The sequence below is a fragment of the Mauremys mutica genome, chromosome 15 (genome assembly GCF_020497125.1).
Source record: "Mauremys mutica isolate MM-2020 ecotype Southern chromosome 15, ASM2049712v1, whole genome shotgun sequence".
NCBI classification, from domain to species: domain Eukaryota; kingdom Metazoa; phylum Chordata; order Testudines; family Geoemydidae; genus Mauremys; species Mauremys mutica.
The window spans coordinates 30252335-30269384 of NC_059086.1; the positions used below are offsets into that span (position 1 = coordinate 30252335).

Sequence of the window (17050 nt, forward strand, 5' to 3'; positions counted from 1 at the left end):
AAGGGACCTTAATTGGCTGTCTTTTGACCAGCAAGTAAATTAAGCACTATAAACTAAAAAACACAGGCACGCTTACATAGGCAGTCAACAGGGAAGAAAACAGCAGGGGAAGAGAACCTCATCTTGAGATACACGTCAAAGGTTTGCTGGACTACATTTGAGAAACAGAAGACAACCACACACACACCCCGACCCCCAAATCTTGTCTTCCCACAGGAAGTAAGCGGGCACTGTGTTCACTGTCATGAAAACGGACACCCAGCCCACCTCGGCTGGAAGGGACGTCTGAACTTTAAGACAGGAAGTTAGCCTATTAAGCCAATGCTCCAGGAAGTGTGTTTGTATTTTGCTGGGTGTGTAACCGTGTGTTTTCATTTCCTCACTATCTCCTGATGCTGATAATAAATTTGTTTTCACTAGAAACATCTCAGGGCTGCAGAACTATGTAAGGCACTGATCCTGCGTTGTTGAATCACACAAGCCGGGGTACCCCTACTGCACTAAGTGCCAGTGGGTACAGCCCAGAGGAGATTGCTTGTGTGGCTGACAGGCTGGTGGTAACAGAGATGAGGCAGGGGTGTAAAATGACTGTTCTAGCTACTCTGAGAACCATCACAGGGGCCCAGGAGAGAACAGGTCAAGGAACACCAGGACCCAACCTACCCACAGCACAAAAGGCTGGTCTAGCTGCCTCAGCCCCACCAGCAGCCAGGAAACGTGGTGGAGGTCAGCAGTGCCTAGCAGAGAGGTCTGGCACAGCCATGCCATCCAGGAGAAAGGATGCACAGGCTGGTAGAGAGGTCTGCTACAGCCGTCCTATCTGGAAGAAAGCACGGCACAGACTGGCAGTGGGTGCCCACATCTCCAGCCCAGCTGGGGAGAGAGCCTGGCCCAGGCCAGCCACACCATTAGTATCCCAGGCAGAGGTAGGGGCAGTGCAACCCTGCTCCAGAGTGGATGGGGAAGGGGTAGCGGAGAGCGGCCTAGTCGCTCATGGCAGAGTACAGCTAGCGGGCGTGCATGCTTACTGGTGATCCTTGTGGGCGTTGAGCTGGCAGTCCCGACAGGTCAGAGTGTCACAGGTATCACAGAACAGCACCAGGGGCTCATGCTTGTGCACGGAGCAGTAGACTGTGCGGTCACCCTCCTTTGACTTCGACGGGCCTAGAACAGAAGGCGAACATTACCCTTCTCCTCGAGCCAGGGCCCCAGGGGCACCCCAACCACAGCAGCCAGCCTAGAGCAGACTGCAGGTTGGGAGTGAGGGGCACTAGCAGAGCAGGACAGTGGGAGGGGGTGATGGGGGGGACTGAGGGATAATGGCAGATCTGTGCATTGGAGTGGATCCAGGGGGAGCTGAAGGGGAAGCCTGCTCAGCCATCACGTGCAACATGCCCAACTACAGCCTGCATGTCCAGATCTCTCCTGTTTCCCAGATCCACTCTTCAAGGCTTCCAATGCTGGCCATGGGCAGCAGAGCCCATGCTGTCAGGGGGTGGGCACTGGAGTCTTATCACACTAAAGTCCTCTCCCTCACCAGTGGGAACCTAGCTTTCTGTTTCTGGAACCTTGTCTACATGAGGAAGTTGCACACTGCCCAAAGGGGATAATTCAAACTGATTCAGTTAAAGCAGTACAATCCCAGAGAAGACGCTCTCATTCCACCTGAAGAATGGACTGTATCACCCAAGAACAGGTTAAGTTGAACAAAACATAGATAGCATAAACAAGGGTTTGCAATGATTTAGCCAAATCCATTTCAAACTGGTTTAAACCAGCACTCTCGTGTAGACGCTCAAATGCAGCACTCTGGGTGGGCAAGGAGAAGTAGTTACACTCCATGACCCCAATCCCCTCTTCAAGGGGCAGGCAGTACCAGGCTACCTCAGCATTCCCCTGCCATGAGTGGGGCAGGGTGGCAGGGCACTGACCTGTGGATCTGACCGTGTGGTCCTTGGTATACTTCACCCTCTGGTGGGCTTCCACACAGGTCTCACACAGCGGCTCTGAGCACTCCACACAGTAGCTGGTAGCAGGAGCATTGTCATCACAGCTGGTGCAGCACTGGGGGACAGGAGAAAGGGTGAGCACCAAGGAGCACACCAGCCCCACAAATTACACCACAACCTTAGCGAGACAAGCCTAGGCACAGGGCAAGGATAGACACTGGGGCTCGTTTCCAAGGGTGTTCTGCGTCCCTGGCTCCCAGTGCAGTTATAGGCACCTGTGGTATTGCACAGAGGTGATGACCCTGGGAGCACAGCTCCGAAGTCCTCCAACTCAGACTGAATGGAAGGAGATGGGCTGCAGATGTGCAGTAGTCTTAAGGCAGAGAATAAGTTATAGTAAAGGCTAGCACCAAACCTTTCTACACTACATCATTTATAGAGGCAAAGCTGCACCAATGCAGCTGTGCCACTGCTGCTTCTGGTGAAGATGCTGTAAGCTGACAGGAGAGCGCTCTCCCATCTGCAAAGGGCTGAGATAGTACTGTCTACACTGGCCCTTCCGTTGGTATAACTTACATCACTCGGGGATGTGGACATTTGTAGCATAGACATAGCTTAAGGGGATGACTGTATGAACACAAGGGCTTCATTCAAGCAGGCAGCCCTTGTAATGACAGAACTGAACTTGACCTAACTGCAGACATTTTGCATGGCTTTTGTTGAAAAGCAAATACATCACATAGGTAGAACTCGGAGGCAAGGCCAAACAGCTGCATGTTTGCAGTTTTGCTCATCAGAATGGGAGGATGCGACAAGAGTTAATGGACTATGAAAACGGAAGGAATAACCAACCTCAGTTCTGAGTGTCCCTGACAATTTTTATTGTTATGATTAGAAGAAATGCTTTGCTGATAAGGGATAATGAGCAATTTACTGAAGCTAGAAGAATTGGTGACCCCTAGGGGTTACTATGGTGACCCATTAGGTTTGTGCTTTGTTTAAGTTAGCAGCTATATAAGGTTCACCAAGAGAACATACTTTGAAGCAGTTCGAAGGAGCTTTTCTTTGAGCACTGACTGACATCTTCTCCGTAGCAGCTGGACTAGACTTGCCAACCCTTTAGGATTGTCCTGGAGTCTAAGAATTAAAGATTACGTCCGGTAATGAAACCTCCAGGAATATGTCCAGCCAAAACTGGCAACCCTAAGCTGGATGGAAGGAGGGCCCCCAGAACCCTGGCTACTGATCACTCAAAACTATCTCAGACTTTGGGTAAACTACTTGGTGTGCTCTAAAACTAGTGCTATGGCATATGCGTGAGTGCCTGAGACACAGAAAGACAGCTTTGGATGAAAGCACTCTTTTGTGCCAATCATTCAGCAGACAGAGGAGCTGTGTCCCCATCAATTTAATCCTGACACCGCCTGGAGAAAACCAATTAAGTTACCACAGTTTTGAGTTCTGAAAACCCCGGGTAATGGCCTGACAACAGCTCTAGGTAACGCCTAGGCTATTTACTTTGAAGTTCTGGTTTCCTTGACCTGAGGAGCTTCCGCTGGATAAAAAGACAGGCCCTCAATGACAGGGGCAGACAGGCGCTCAGAGAGCAGAGGTCAGGGTAAGACAGGCCTGGCCTGAGCTTTTATTTAAGACATGCACTTAAACAGCCTCTCTTATGCTTTGCCGTGTTCCCACTGTTGTACTTTGTTCAAAAGCAACTGTTTACATCGGGTCACTATTTGCTGCGCAAACTGAAGAACCACAGGCACTGGTCTGTTTGGATCTGCTGGGTAAGCACAGATGGTACACAGGGAGACGGTCTAGGAGTGGGAAAGTCAGGGAGATAAGTCCTGAGGCTGGACATCCGAGGGGGTGCTCTCAGAAAGGGGACCTGGGGCAGCTAGACAGGTAACAGTGATCATGGGTCATCTCAGAGGGAGAGAGCATCAAAGAATCAAGGCCAGGACCAAGGGCTCTGCTCACAGTCAAGTTCTGCTGTGACACATCAAGAGTCCTCTCCTGTCCCCTCCTTACCCCTGTCTGGTCTATTTATAATTAAACGCTGAGGGCCGAGCTCGTGTCTTTACTGTGTCTGCATAGCACCCAGCACAGCCGAGCCTATAGGTGCTACTGTAACAAACTGCCACCTCCGAAAGTGGCCTGACAAAGCACCCATGAGTGCACTGCCTGCCCTGGGCAGGGCATACACTGGGGATACCTCAACATCCCCGATGAGATAGCCCCTTCCGACTCCAGCAGCCAGGAGCAGCATGGAACACAGTGTCAGGAAAGGAAGGGCGGCCAGGTGCTCTGCACCCCTTCCTTTTACCAGGAGAACTGAGCTGAATTATGGCCAGAAGGACTGCGAGCTACCCCCACCACAGCCTGGTCTGCATGGCAAGTTGGGAATAAGAGGGTGGGGAGCAGAACTGTATTCTGCTGGGGGGGGGTCAGTCAGAGCCCTTCTGGGGAGGAAGGGGTAGGAAGGTTGCACCCCTACCTGGTTGGCATCCCTGCTGTCTGCGGCTGCCTCCGTTCCGCAGTCTCTCAGGAAGTAGTTCTCCACAATGTCCTTGAGGTAACACTGGTGTTTGCACACAGGGCAGTCCACCACTGCAAGGTAAGGGGAGCAGAAGAAAGCATCACGCACCCAGGAAGCAGCAGCAGATATGTAGCTAATCCTAGGGGTGCCACTCCTGGTGTGGAGGGGAGAGAGGCCCTCCTGTCAACATAGCGCTGTCTACACTGGGAGTTTGGTTGATATAACTGAGTCACCCCTGAAAATCCACACCCTTGAGCGACCTAGTTATGTACCAATACATGTCTGTACAGTAGACCAGGGCTAGATACCAAAACTTAGCACCATCTCTGAATGGCAATAGCAGGCCTGGATGTGGGATGTAAGGGCTTCCTGGTAGGGTCTCAATCGTGCACTGAAAATCTTCTGCAGCTGCTCATGCTCCATGAGCATAATAGTCACTAGGCTCTCCTCCCCCTCCCCCCCCCAGTTAGGTTCCTCCAGCCTAAAAGCGCAGCAACATTAGGGGCCTCCATACTCGCCAAACACCAGTCAGAGACTGTACACATCTTACAGCCAGAATACGTGGAGATGGAGCCATTTCCCTCCCCCCAAAAGAGTCTCCCAACTGTCATGTCAGAGGGCACAGTCTCTGTGCCCACAGCACCTGAGCAGAAGACTGCAGGGGGAGCACAATGTGACAGGTAGAGGCAGCCCAGCCTCCTTTCAAGTGCCCAGAACTCAGCAGAATTTGCCCCCAGTGAGCAAGACGACCCCACACGAGTCCCCACCTCTCCACGGGGGAGCAGCCATTAAAATGGAGAGGTTATATAGGGTTACTCGTGAGTAACTGGCATGGTACTTTTGGTTCTGCCTGGAGTTTGGGCTCATGGAACATCAAGGTGCTTCTGTATTGAGGGCTCAGTTCCTTTATCAAGTTGATGTCGATAACCAGGCTCAGTTTATTAACTGAAGATAAATCAGCACAGAAAGCTGACTACATTACCAGTCTGGGAAACAGTCTTGCAGCTGTTATGCTCACTGTTGCTCATATTTATATTCCCCTTCCTTAAATTCCACAGCCCTTATCTATCGCTGCAGAAAACACTCCAAATATTAGTAGACCAGAGACATCTATTTAGTGCACAATACATTTGGCAAACCTCACCAGAATATACATCTGATATATTCTGCATGTACAAAAACAGGTTACAGCAATATAATTACAAGTAAGTTTCCACAACATTAATACTTTGTACTCATGCTAATCAGCAATTTAGATGCCTGGAGGTAAGCACGTTTTTAAATCTGCAGAGGCACAAAAAACTTGTGTCTACACTATGGCACTGTTTTCCACAGCACCCATCGTCACAGCATCTAAGCACCTATAGTGAGTTATGAACAGCGTTGACCTGCTTATTGGAATGTTTATGGTACAAAGATTTTTAATGTAACGGAAAACAAGCAGGAACACGTTAGCCAAACCATACTCCCAGATTTATGCAAAAAGATTTCACAATACAGCTAATAGATAAACTCTCAAACTCTACAGGTTTCCAGTCTAAGCAGGTTCTAATCCCTTTTAGCTAGGAAATCCTGCATCTTTCACGTGTGGGCTGAAAAACCAGCTCTCAACACCTCCACCACGCTGCAATGGGGCACCTGGCCAGACCCCACTGCCAAACAAAGTATTTAGAGCATAGTTAAGTTAGTCATCTGCAAGATTCTAATCTCAGCCCTCTCCATTGACCACATCCACATAGCAAGCCAAGTGGCCCAGGCAGGTTTCCATGGGAACAGGCAGCCAGCCAAAATGCTCCTGTGCCTGGATCTACTATGGGCCACTCCACAACCAGAGCCAGCTCTACAGTTTTTGCCGCCTCAAGCAGCGCGCCGAATTGCCGCCGCAGACAGCGGGGGCAGTCCGTGTGCCCTTAGGGCGGCACACGCGTTTCTGTGGCGGCAGTAATTTGGCAGCAGCTTCTGTGTTTAGCAGAAGCCGCTGAGGACAGCTAAACATAGAAGCTGCCGCTGAATTGCCATCATCACGGAAACACACGCGCCGCCCTAAGGGCACATGGACTGCCCCCACCGTCCGCGGCGGCAATTCGGTGCGCCGCTTGGGGGCAAAACACCACAGACTGCCGCCCCTTGCAGATTGCCGCCCCAAGCACCAGCTTGGAATGCTGGTGCCTGGAGCCGGCCTTGTCCACAACCAAACCCAACCTGCTACACAGACAACCCCACAATCAGCCATTCTGCTACTTTGCCCGGTAAAGGCTCCAAAGCTTCCTACGCATACCTCAGCATGCCTTTTGAAGCCCATCCACAGCAGGATTTACAGGTGAACATTAGAACATGTTAGCTAGAAGGAGGTGTTAACATGCCTGAAGAGTCTATTCTAGAGTCTACACACTTCAGTTGGTGCAGGCTTAGCATGTGTTAAAAGGCACCTGGCCTCAACCTCTCAACATCACACCTTGTCCTATAACGGGAGCTCCTCCACTGAGCAGCATAACTTTCCTCCTTCGGGGATATGACAGGAAGGCAGTGCCAAGATTAAGGAGAAAGGAGTGGTGAGAACTACCCAACAGCAGTGGCACGTCCATTACAACTATTTTCCAGCTTGCGCATTATCCTGCTTGGCTCTGCTGCATAGCCAACCTGGCGTGGGTGGCTAAACTGGATGCAGAAGGAACAGCTCGTCTGCCACAATCAACTCAGTATCTGGCATGAATCCTATGCCTTGGGAAGTACCCATCCAGAACACTCAGTTCCTAGTTCATCTAGGAAAGTGCCCGATGGGAAAGGACACTGAGGAAGAGCCACCAAATAAAGAGATGCCGAGAGGCAGAATTCCTCAGTACATTTATGTTCAAACTGTGAAGGCTACAGGTGCTGTGTAACCCAGACACAGCAATTGGAATATATAATAAGGTAACCTGGCTAATCCTTTCCCCATTTTATCTAGCTACCACAGCAGAAGGATAAATTTCAGCTTGGCACATCCTGGGTGGGATGGGCAACTTCCAGGAGACCTGTGCAGCTCAGCAAAACAAATGATGCTGTAGCCACCTGGGCATGAGCTGTGGATGCAGCAGCCATGGAGACACAGCTCCAAAGAAATTCAGGTGGGAAGGCAGCCTTCAATTCAGTCTCTACATTCTGAAGGGAATGATTGCTGCTGAGAACTATACAACAGCAGTAATGCCAACCAGGAACAAGACAAACCCTTCACTTCTGGTGCTTTGACTGCTCTGGTCATCACCTTGTCCCACGATAATCATAGCAGGCCAGAAACAGACCCAATGCGGCAATTTGTACAGGGTCCTTTGTAAGTAGAGGTGGACTATCTGCTACTTGAAGTCTTTAAATCATGATTTGGAGCATTCAACAGCAGAGTCAAGGGAGAGAATTAGTTCAGGAGTGGGTGGATCGGCTTATGTGGCCTGCATCTTGCAGGAGGTCAGACTAGATGATCATAATGGTCCCTTCTGATCTTGAATTCTATGATTCTATGAAGTAGGGCAACCCAAAAAAAGCTTCCTTTTCCTTACAAAGCTACATTCAAAAGTGTGGGCAGGTGTTAAAGCTGAAACATCTCCCCCACTATGGACCTGAAGTTCCCATTTCAAGACACTTTGAACTAAGTATTAAATTAGAGCAGAAAGTCTATACACAAGACTTCTGACAAAGCAATTTGGCAATAAATTTGTCAGCATCCCATTTTGAAGTCAGTGATAACATGCCCAACTCCCATTCTGAAACACAGCATTCGATTTGTCTTAGATTGCTGAGCATGGAACCAAAGCGAGTGCCATTCAGCTTTTCCATGATTTTAGTTCGATTTTTCACGTATGTCAGAACCAGTTGAAGTTTTATCCCCTGCTCATACAAGGAGCTGCCCCTACCATTGAGTTTCCCCCAGATCATTAGAGCTTAGGATCGCATGGGGTCAGTGTGCGCAAAGCAAACAAACTCATTAACTTGTTGAAGATAATGGCATAAGAGGAATTCAACTGCTTTTTAAAATCTGAATCCTAAAACTTGTACAATGCTACACGAGTGTTTAGCCACTAACCAAGTTTGATGCTATGTTGTTGTAGCCATGTGGGTCCCAGGATGTTAAGAGAAGGCGGGTGCAGAGCATCTTCTATTGTACCAACTTCTGTGGGTGAGAGACAAGCTTTGGAGTTTACTGAAGAAGAGCTGTGTAAGCTCATAAGTTTCTCTCACCAACAGAAGTTGGTCCAACAACAGTTACGAGAATCAGCAGCCAGTACCGGTTGCAAGGCTAGCTGCACCCTACCCTTTTTCATTCATAGATTCCAAGGCCAGAAGGAACCTGAGACACCCAGCGCCCTGATATTCCCCACTGTCATGTAATTAGGATGTTTTGTACAAAGCATGCCTTGAAGTATTCTAAAAGTCTTGATCTGCTAGACATTAATCTCTTGTTGGATTGTATGTGCTATTGTCATATGAAGTTTGGCTACATGCGTGTTACTGAAACATGTAGGATGAAAACGCCCACAAGCAGCCTTTCAGGTACAACAGTAAAAAGGCCAAACAATGTTAATGGCTTATTGAGGAAATGCACACAAGCACAAGGATTACCCTTGGAACTGCGTACAACAGAAACTCTCAGACAGCACTACACAATGGGAACTGGAACTGTATGACCCAGGTCACAGCAAGAGCTCTCCAGCAAGTGGGAAGATATAAAAGGGGGGAAATGACATCATGAGGGGACCTCACTCTCCCTGCAACACCACACCAGAGGAATAAAAACGGAACAGAGAAGTGATGATTCCAGACTAGGATTTCTAGCCTGTGTATGAAAACCTGGGAAACCCAAGCTGCAAAGCCAAGGCAGCTTTGTGTCTTAAGAATCTGCTAGCCTGTTTATTACTCAGGTTGAATTAATTCATATCTTACCTATCCAGTTGGTTAAGCTCACTTTCAGTAAATAAACACAACTTAAGTAATGTGCTTTGATCTGTTTGCTATCACTTAACCACTTAAAATCTATCCTTTTGTAGTTAATTAACTTATTTTGTTTTAAGACAACCCATTGTGGTTTGACTAAGGTATCTATGGTCCTCTTCACATTGAGGGAGAGGCAGACCAGATGTTAGACCCAATACACTGGCCAGATTTGACCAAGGCAGGATAGTGCTGCTCTGGGGCCCTAAGCTGGTGGTTAGAAAGCCTGCATGGGACTGCAGCTGGGGGTGCCCCTAACTGTGTGAATGATGGTGAAAGTGCAAGCTGGAGGGCTTTGTAACTTGTCACAGCAGCACAGTCTGAGAAGGTGGGTCAGAGGGCTCAGTGGTACAACAGAGGGGGAACCAGTCAGAGAACCATTGTGATCTAGTCTGACCCCCTGTATGGCACCAGACATAGAAATTCCCCAAAATAATTCCTAGAGCAGATCCTTCTGGCCTAATGCCTTTATCTCCTCTGAGTGGGATTACACAATTCTATCACTCAGTCCCCTAGGCCACCACATCCTATACATCAACCATACTTTATCACATGTCCAACAGGGCTTGGACATCTGTACTACTTCCATTCTGGACACAGGGAACAGCAGCATCCTGTGAAGAAACATACCAACTGTTCATTTTAATAGCAGGAACTTCAGAGCAAGACAAAAACAAACAAAAACAAAACAAAAACAACATCTTACCCCAAGCCCTATTAATCCTGCCATCCTGAGCTAGGCAGGCCTAATCTCTTCAGTCACTCCAGTGAGGTTCTATTTGCCAGTCTAGTCTCCTCAAACTTCCCTCCCTCTCCAGTGTTGCTTTTTCAAACTGCTGCAGTCTTTTGGATTTCCCAGGCTTGACATCAAGTGTTTCCTGAGAAGTGGTTTATCTAGCGCAATTCTTCCCTTCCTGCTTGTTTACACTGACAATTCCTGCATTAAACTAAACCATGCAAGTACCAGGGTCATCATAAATTACAGAGCAGTTCCACTTCTTCAGCACCAGCGCCTCGCATCTTGTCTTTCATCCAAAGATCTCTACGTTCTTTTTTTAAAAAGAGTGAAATTAAGAGCCACTTTCGCTATATTAAGATGTGATCCGTAGAAGAGATGACCAGATGGATTTGTGCCCTCTTGTTTCCTTGATGTATAAGAGTATGGGGCTTTGGGGTTTTTTAGTTAATTAAGATGGCCCAGTCTGAAAAATTCTTAAATGTTTGGGAGGTGCAAAGGCACTATGAGAGGAACCTCGTCTGCCTTCACAGGTCTCAAGGCTAAAATGGATCATCTAGTCTGACCCTTTGTGTAACAATGTATTTCTCCCAGTGTTCACTAAACTGAGCTCATTCACATGGTTGAATCAGAGGCTTTTACTATTAAGACTTCTAGTTTCAAGGGACAGAATCCATCATATCCCTTAACGAACAGATTTCACTGAGACACACATATGCTAAGCATCCTCACGCATTAGTTACAGGAGGAGAAAGTTATTTTAGTTCAGACACTAAAGGCACTGGGAATAAAAGAACAAGCAGAAACTTGAACCACCCTTACAAAACAGGGGAAGAAAATAAATCACTTCCTTCAATACAAGGTAGCAGACAGGTTTTAGCATTAAAATAGACTTGAAAGCTCAAGTATTTGAACAAATCCAGTTCTCCATTAGAAAAAAAGACTGCCATGCAGGCAGGAAGCCCCAGCATCACTAGTGCCCTAGGAATTTGTGTTGTTTCCTCTGCAACACGCCCACCAGCAGAAGCATTATCACTGTTTAAGGAGCATTCCCTGCTGCAAGCCCAAAGGCAGATGTTAAGATCTTGACAAAACGGGCCCCAAGGCATTTGCTTGTTTAAGGGCACTACCCTGGGAGTACAATGGAACTGACAAGTAGGTGATCAAGGTAACCAGAGGCATGCCTCATTGCAACTCCCACTGCTAAGCAACACCTGTGGCTCTGGCCCAGACCAGACTGAGACATAGCCAGCACCTCAGTGAAGGTCACATTCTTGCCCTCTGGTCAGTGTGGTGATAAGGGTGGGGGAAGCACTGGGGTTCAAGAATTGGGAGTCAGGAGACCCTGCCACAACTACCCCTCTGCAAAATATGGATATTGGTGTCCCACTCACAGGTCAGCTTTGGCATTGACATAGCATCATAGAACTTAAGATCAGAAGGGACCATTATGATCATCTAGTCTGACCTGCCGCAAAATGCAGGCCACAAAAGCTGACCCACCCACTCTTGAAATAATTCTCTCCCTTGACTCAGCTGTTGAAGTCCCCAAATCCTGGTTTAAAGACTTCAAGTAGCAGGTAATCCTCCAGCAAGCGACCCCTGCCCCATGCTGCGGAGGAAGACGAAAAACCTCCAGGGCCACTGCCAATCTACCCTGGAGGAAAATTCCTTCCTGACCCCAAATATGGCGATCAGCTGAACCCCGAGCATGCGGGCAAGACTCTCCAGCCAGACACTCAGGAAAAAGACTTTCAATATCCCAACATTGACTCTCGGTACTAATTACCAGTGGCAGCACGTTATTGACATGTGTGAAGGGTTTACATCTTACCCCTTTAGGACAAGCCAGGGGCTCACTGGAAATCCCCCACTCAGAATTAAACCTTCCACCATTAGGATCTAGGCCAGCGTCTGCCTTGCCAGCATTCTCCAGGCCGCTGACTCATCTTCACCCCAGCTTCCCCACATTGCTACACTTTCACTTGCATCTCCTCTGGGGTGTAATCAACTTGCAATCAGCCTACAGCCTGTTCATCTGCATCTGTGGCTATGTCTTCACTGCCATAAAAAGGTGTGTTTACAGCAGGATAATTAATTCCCATTAGCCATCTCACTGCATAGTCCTAGTGGAGACAAGCGCTGCAGCTAGCTGACAACACTGTACCAGCTCTTTGGGACAGGGACTCCTTGTTCTAGGTTTGTACAGTGCACAGCACAGTGGGGCCCTCGTCCATGACGGGCTCCTATGTGCTATTAGTAACACCGCAAGTTTAGCAACAGGCAGGGGCATTAAGCGCTACAGTGCTGTCTCTCCACTGTGATTTTACAGGGACAGCTAACAGGTGTTGCCCTTCCTGTTTACAGCAGTGTAAGATGTGGCCTGGGTGCGTATCAACAGCTCCCTATGATCCCAAGATCAGCTGCAGCCTGACCAAGGCGCCCCAGAGGAAATACATGGTGTCACAGCAGAACTGCCTGCCACACAGCTTCTCAATGCAAAGGGAGCGTGGTTACCGGCAGACAATACAGAGCCAGGACGGAAAGGGAGCACGTGGACTGTGGCACTCAGCCAGCCGCCATGTAAGAAGTGCTCTGCACTGTAGGGAGGAGTTACCCTGAACTTCCCAGACACTGACATGCCAAACACTGCTCTCACCCTGATCAGTGTCCAACAGTAGCCAGTCAAGCTTGAACAGTAGATGCTGTACTGCCCTTTCCCTTCCTCCCCATCCCGCATTTTAGACTTGCAAGGAAGAAGCACAGCAACTGAACAGAAGTGTTACAATAACCTAGATCCTGAAGGAGCCAGACAGATTGTCTTACTGGGAAAGTGGGATTGGGAATTAAACACATCAAGTTGCCGACTTTGGAATTACTGTAGACAGGGAGGGTTTAACAGAAGAGACCGCGGGGAGGGTATGTGGAATGGCCAGTTTCCAGTGGTATGGCAAGTTTCCTGCATGCAGCCATGCAGGAATGCTGCTCAGCCACAGCAACTGAGTTACATGGATGGCCGCCCAGGCTAGCAGGTGGCTCAGCGAGCTAACAGATTTGTGAGTGCAGGCTGGACTAGAAGAATGGGGAAAGCTAGCTAGGGCTACTGAAGACAGATCCCTTCACACTTACAACTCTGCCAGAATTCCTGCTCTAGGTTCAGACAGAAGAGTGGATGCTTTCCATGGAGAAGAGGGATAGGGGGAGAAAGGTTTATGGTTGTACTTAAAATGGCAGTTACCTCTGCGCTCTCTCCCCCAGCCCTTCCCCCCAAACTACACCATGCAGCTTAGGCGCTATCAGCAAAACTCCTGGGGAGAGCCACCAAAAATATACAAGTTATAAAAATATATATACACACAAGTTACAGGATACACTCAGCTTCAGGTGTCCAGGTGACTGGACTTTTCCTCCAAAAGACTTGTCTCTCCTAAATCCCCCTCAGAAGAGAATCCTGTTCTAGCCCATTAGCCAGGCTGTTCAATGGCATGGCTAAGCCAGGCACCAGGCTGCCATTTCAGCCCCCTGCATTGAATCAGAACTCCAGACTCTGCTTGTATCTGGAAGTCCCCCTCACTGCAGGGGAAGGATAGCTCAGTGGTTTGAGCATTGGCCTGCTAAACCCAGGGTTGTGAGTTCAATCCTTGAGGGGGCCATTTGGGGGATTTAGTTGGGGATTGGTCCTGCTTTGAGCAGGGGGTTGGATTAGATGACCTCCTGAGGAGGTCTTGAGGCCCAGCAGCAAATGGGAAAGAGCTGGCTTGAAATGCACTCCCCTCCTCAGGCCTTAAGCCTCATCTATAGTCAGTGCTGCATCAGTTTGATGACAGTGGTGGTTTTAAACAGACTTACTCACCCAGTGCAGAGCATGGTGTAGACACTTAACCCGATTTCAACCAGGCCTGTATTGAGTTAGTTTAAGTAGATCTTGAAGCTAAGTCAATATAAAAAGGTTTAAATCCGAATAAGAGTGCCTACAGTGCTTTGTGCCAGTTTAACTAAATTGGTTTAGAATCACCCCCTTTAGTCTAACCGGTAGAACTGTGAATGAAGATAAGGCCTTAGGCTGGCCTATTTACCCCAAGGATACAAATTCATTCCAAAACTCAACACAAGGAAGCAGTCACAAAAGCCAGCCAGAAGCTGTGTTTGAGTGCTACAGTCAGTGCATTTAACAGATCTTTAGTGCAGAAAGCACCTTAAAACAGCCTCCCACCTCTCAGCAAGAACTCAATATGTGCCCAGACTCTTCCAGTTTCAACACCACAAAACTATTTCCATCCCTGTAGGCAGCCAGATGAGCATCTATTACCCGCTCCAACCTGAAAAAAGGTAAATTAAGCCAGGCTGAAAATCCATGAAGCATTTAGCTTACAGACCTTCCCCCGAGGAAATGCATCCAAGTAACAGCAGAGTACATCTCAGGGCATTGGTTCAACTGCATTGGAACAAGCCCCCTTCTCCCCCATGTACATGTGCAGCACCAGTGCAACTAGTGACTCAAGCCACAGTAAGCTGCATGGGTGCAAGCCTTTTACACTGATGCACCATGTCTAAATGAAAGGTTTCCACTAGTGCAGCTACAACAGTGCAAAAAAACCCAATGCAACAAGCCCTTATATTTAAGTCGCAGTAGGAAACCTGGGGCAACCCACACCAAACCGAGAAAGAGCCATGCATGCATGCGGTGTTCAGTTTGGCTGTCTGGAGCTGGAGGGATGAACCTCATCTGCAAACTCATTTATACAGATTAATCAACTGCAGGTGTTGGTGCCGCTCATTCAACTTATTTAACTTCACCAGCAACCCCCTACCTTATTCCTCAGGCAGCAGCTAAGCAGACATCAGCTGGCTGCTAACATGCTCATCTGCTGACCTCAGGGAGTCACATGACTCGGCAGTTCTTTACCCCATCCTGCAGCACACTTAACTTTCCCTGAGTATAGGCATGCCCTAAGTAGTCCTTTAATTCAGGCTACGATCTTAGGGAAGGACCTAGGCCAGTGATACTCAGACTGAGGCTCACAAGCAGCTCTTTAATGTGTCTCCTGCAATTCTTTGCAGCACAATATTAAAACACTGATTTAATTATTAACCACTGTGATAAAAATAGTAATAATGTAAATGAAACAATGAATTCACACGACGTGGCTCTTTTGCGTAATGCTAATTTGGCTCCTGAACCACTGAGGTCTGAGTATCAACTGATCCAGGCTATAATTTAACCATCCAAAATAGATGCAAAGGTAACTGTGCCCACACTGATATTAAACGGGATTTTCAATCAAGTAAATGCACTGTGGCAGGGCAAGGCCAGAGGGCTATAGAAAAGTAGTGGGAGATAGATATATTAGCCCCAGGTTAAACAAATCCTGGTACCAGGATAAGTAAATGGCAGCTACTCCAGGTGTCAATTAAGACACCTGGGGCCAATGAAGAGCTTTCCAGAAGGCAGGGAGGATGCTAGGTTGATTAGGACACCTGAAGCCGATCAGGGGCTGGCTGAAACTAGTTAAAAGCCTCTCAGTTAGTCAGGTGGACATACATGTCAGGAGCTGTGAGAAGTTGCGCTATTGGAGAGACTGAGCTGAACACACCATATCAGGCACAAGGGAAGGAGGCCCTGAGGTAAGGGTGAAGTGGAGCTTGAGGAAGTGGGGGCTGCTGTGGGGAAGTAGCCCAGGGAATTGTACATATCCTGTTCCTAAAAGGTCAGCTACCGTAGCTGATACTATTAAGGTCCCTAGGCTGGAGCCTGGATTAGAGGGCAGGCCTGGGCTCTCTCTCCCCCCTCCCTTTTGCCCCCTGATTAATCAGGGAGACAGAGACTGTGCAAGGGAGGGGAGCTTCTCCTCACTTCCGTCGCTGGCTTATGATGAAAATGGCTCAGTAGACTGTGACCCTTGTCTCTAGAGAGAAAAGGGTTAAGTAGAGGGTCACAGTGAGCTTCTGAGGCTACTGAAATCCATCAGGAAACACAAGACCCATGGAGACAAGGACAGAGCTTTGTCACAGCACACACACACTTCCTAGCATACACAAGTTCTAAGAGATTCAATCTAGCCCAGGGGTCAGCAACCTTTCAGAAGTGGTGTGCAAAGTCTTCATTTACTCACTAATTTAAGGTTTTGCGTGCCAGTAACACATTTTAATGTTTTTAGAAGGTCTCTTTCTATAAGTCTAATATATATAACTAAACTATTGTATTTAAAAGTAAATAAGGTTTTTAAAACATTTAAGAAGCTTCATTTAAACTTAAAATGCAGAGCCCCCTGGACTGGTGGTCAGGACCTGGGCAGCGTGAGTGCCACTGAAAATCAGCTCGTGTGCCGCCTTCGGCACGCGTGCCATAGGTTGCCTACCCCTGATCTAGCCAATCACCGGTTACTGGGCTCAAAACCATGGAGAGGTTCTCCGTCCCGTTATGCAAGAGATCAGGCTAAGGCCAATTCTGTACTACAGACCTGTGTCAGTATGTCACTCGGGTGTGAAAATGCCACACCTGACTTGCATAGTTATACCATCCTTAACCCCATGTAGACATGGGGGGGGGGGGTGTCATTAAGGAGCTCTCCCCCAATAGCACAGGAGCATATTCACTTAAGCACTACAGCACCTGATGCAGTGTTTTAAGTGTAGACTTGCCCTAAATGACAGTGGTCCTTCCTTTCTGGCCTTGACACTGCCTTTTTGCACCCACACTCAAAATCTAGCTGTGCCCTGCTCCATGTGACTCATTTGGCACCTAAACCTAAGTCACCCATGTTACAAGACTGAAATTTTGTACAAAGGATGTCTTGTGAGATAATTTGAAAAACTCAATTTGCTGATTGTCCTGATGGTGTGGCAACATTGTAAAGTTAA

At 48.1% G+C, this 17050-nt stretch overlaps 1 protein-coding gene across 3 annotated transcripts in view; it reads right to left on the reverse strand.

Moving 5' to 3' along the window:
* The window catches only part of TRIM28 (tripartite motif containing 28), a 54135-nt gene that overhangs the window by 16847 nt on the left and 20238 nt on the right, over positions 1 to 17050 (reverse strand). For 2 of the 3 annotated variants that reach the window (XM_044989334.1, XM_044989333.1), the window contains exons 2-4: positions 4450 to 4562; positions 1932 to 2064; positions 1029 to 1164 (exon numbers count right to left, since the gene is read on the reverse strand). In XM_044989334.1, coding sequence (XP_044845269.1) covers positions 1029 to 1164; positions 1932 to 2064; positions 4450 to 4562 — 382 coding nt within the window. Of the gene's footprint in view, positions 1 to 1028; positions 1165 to 1931; positions 2065 to 4449; positions 4563 to 14841; positions 14882 to 17050 lie in introns of those variants that run through there. The other variant, XM_044989335.1, reaches the window with a different exon arrangement.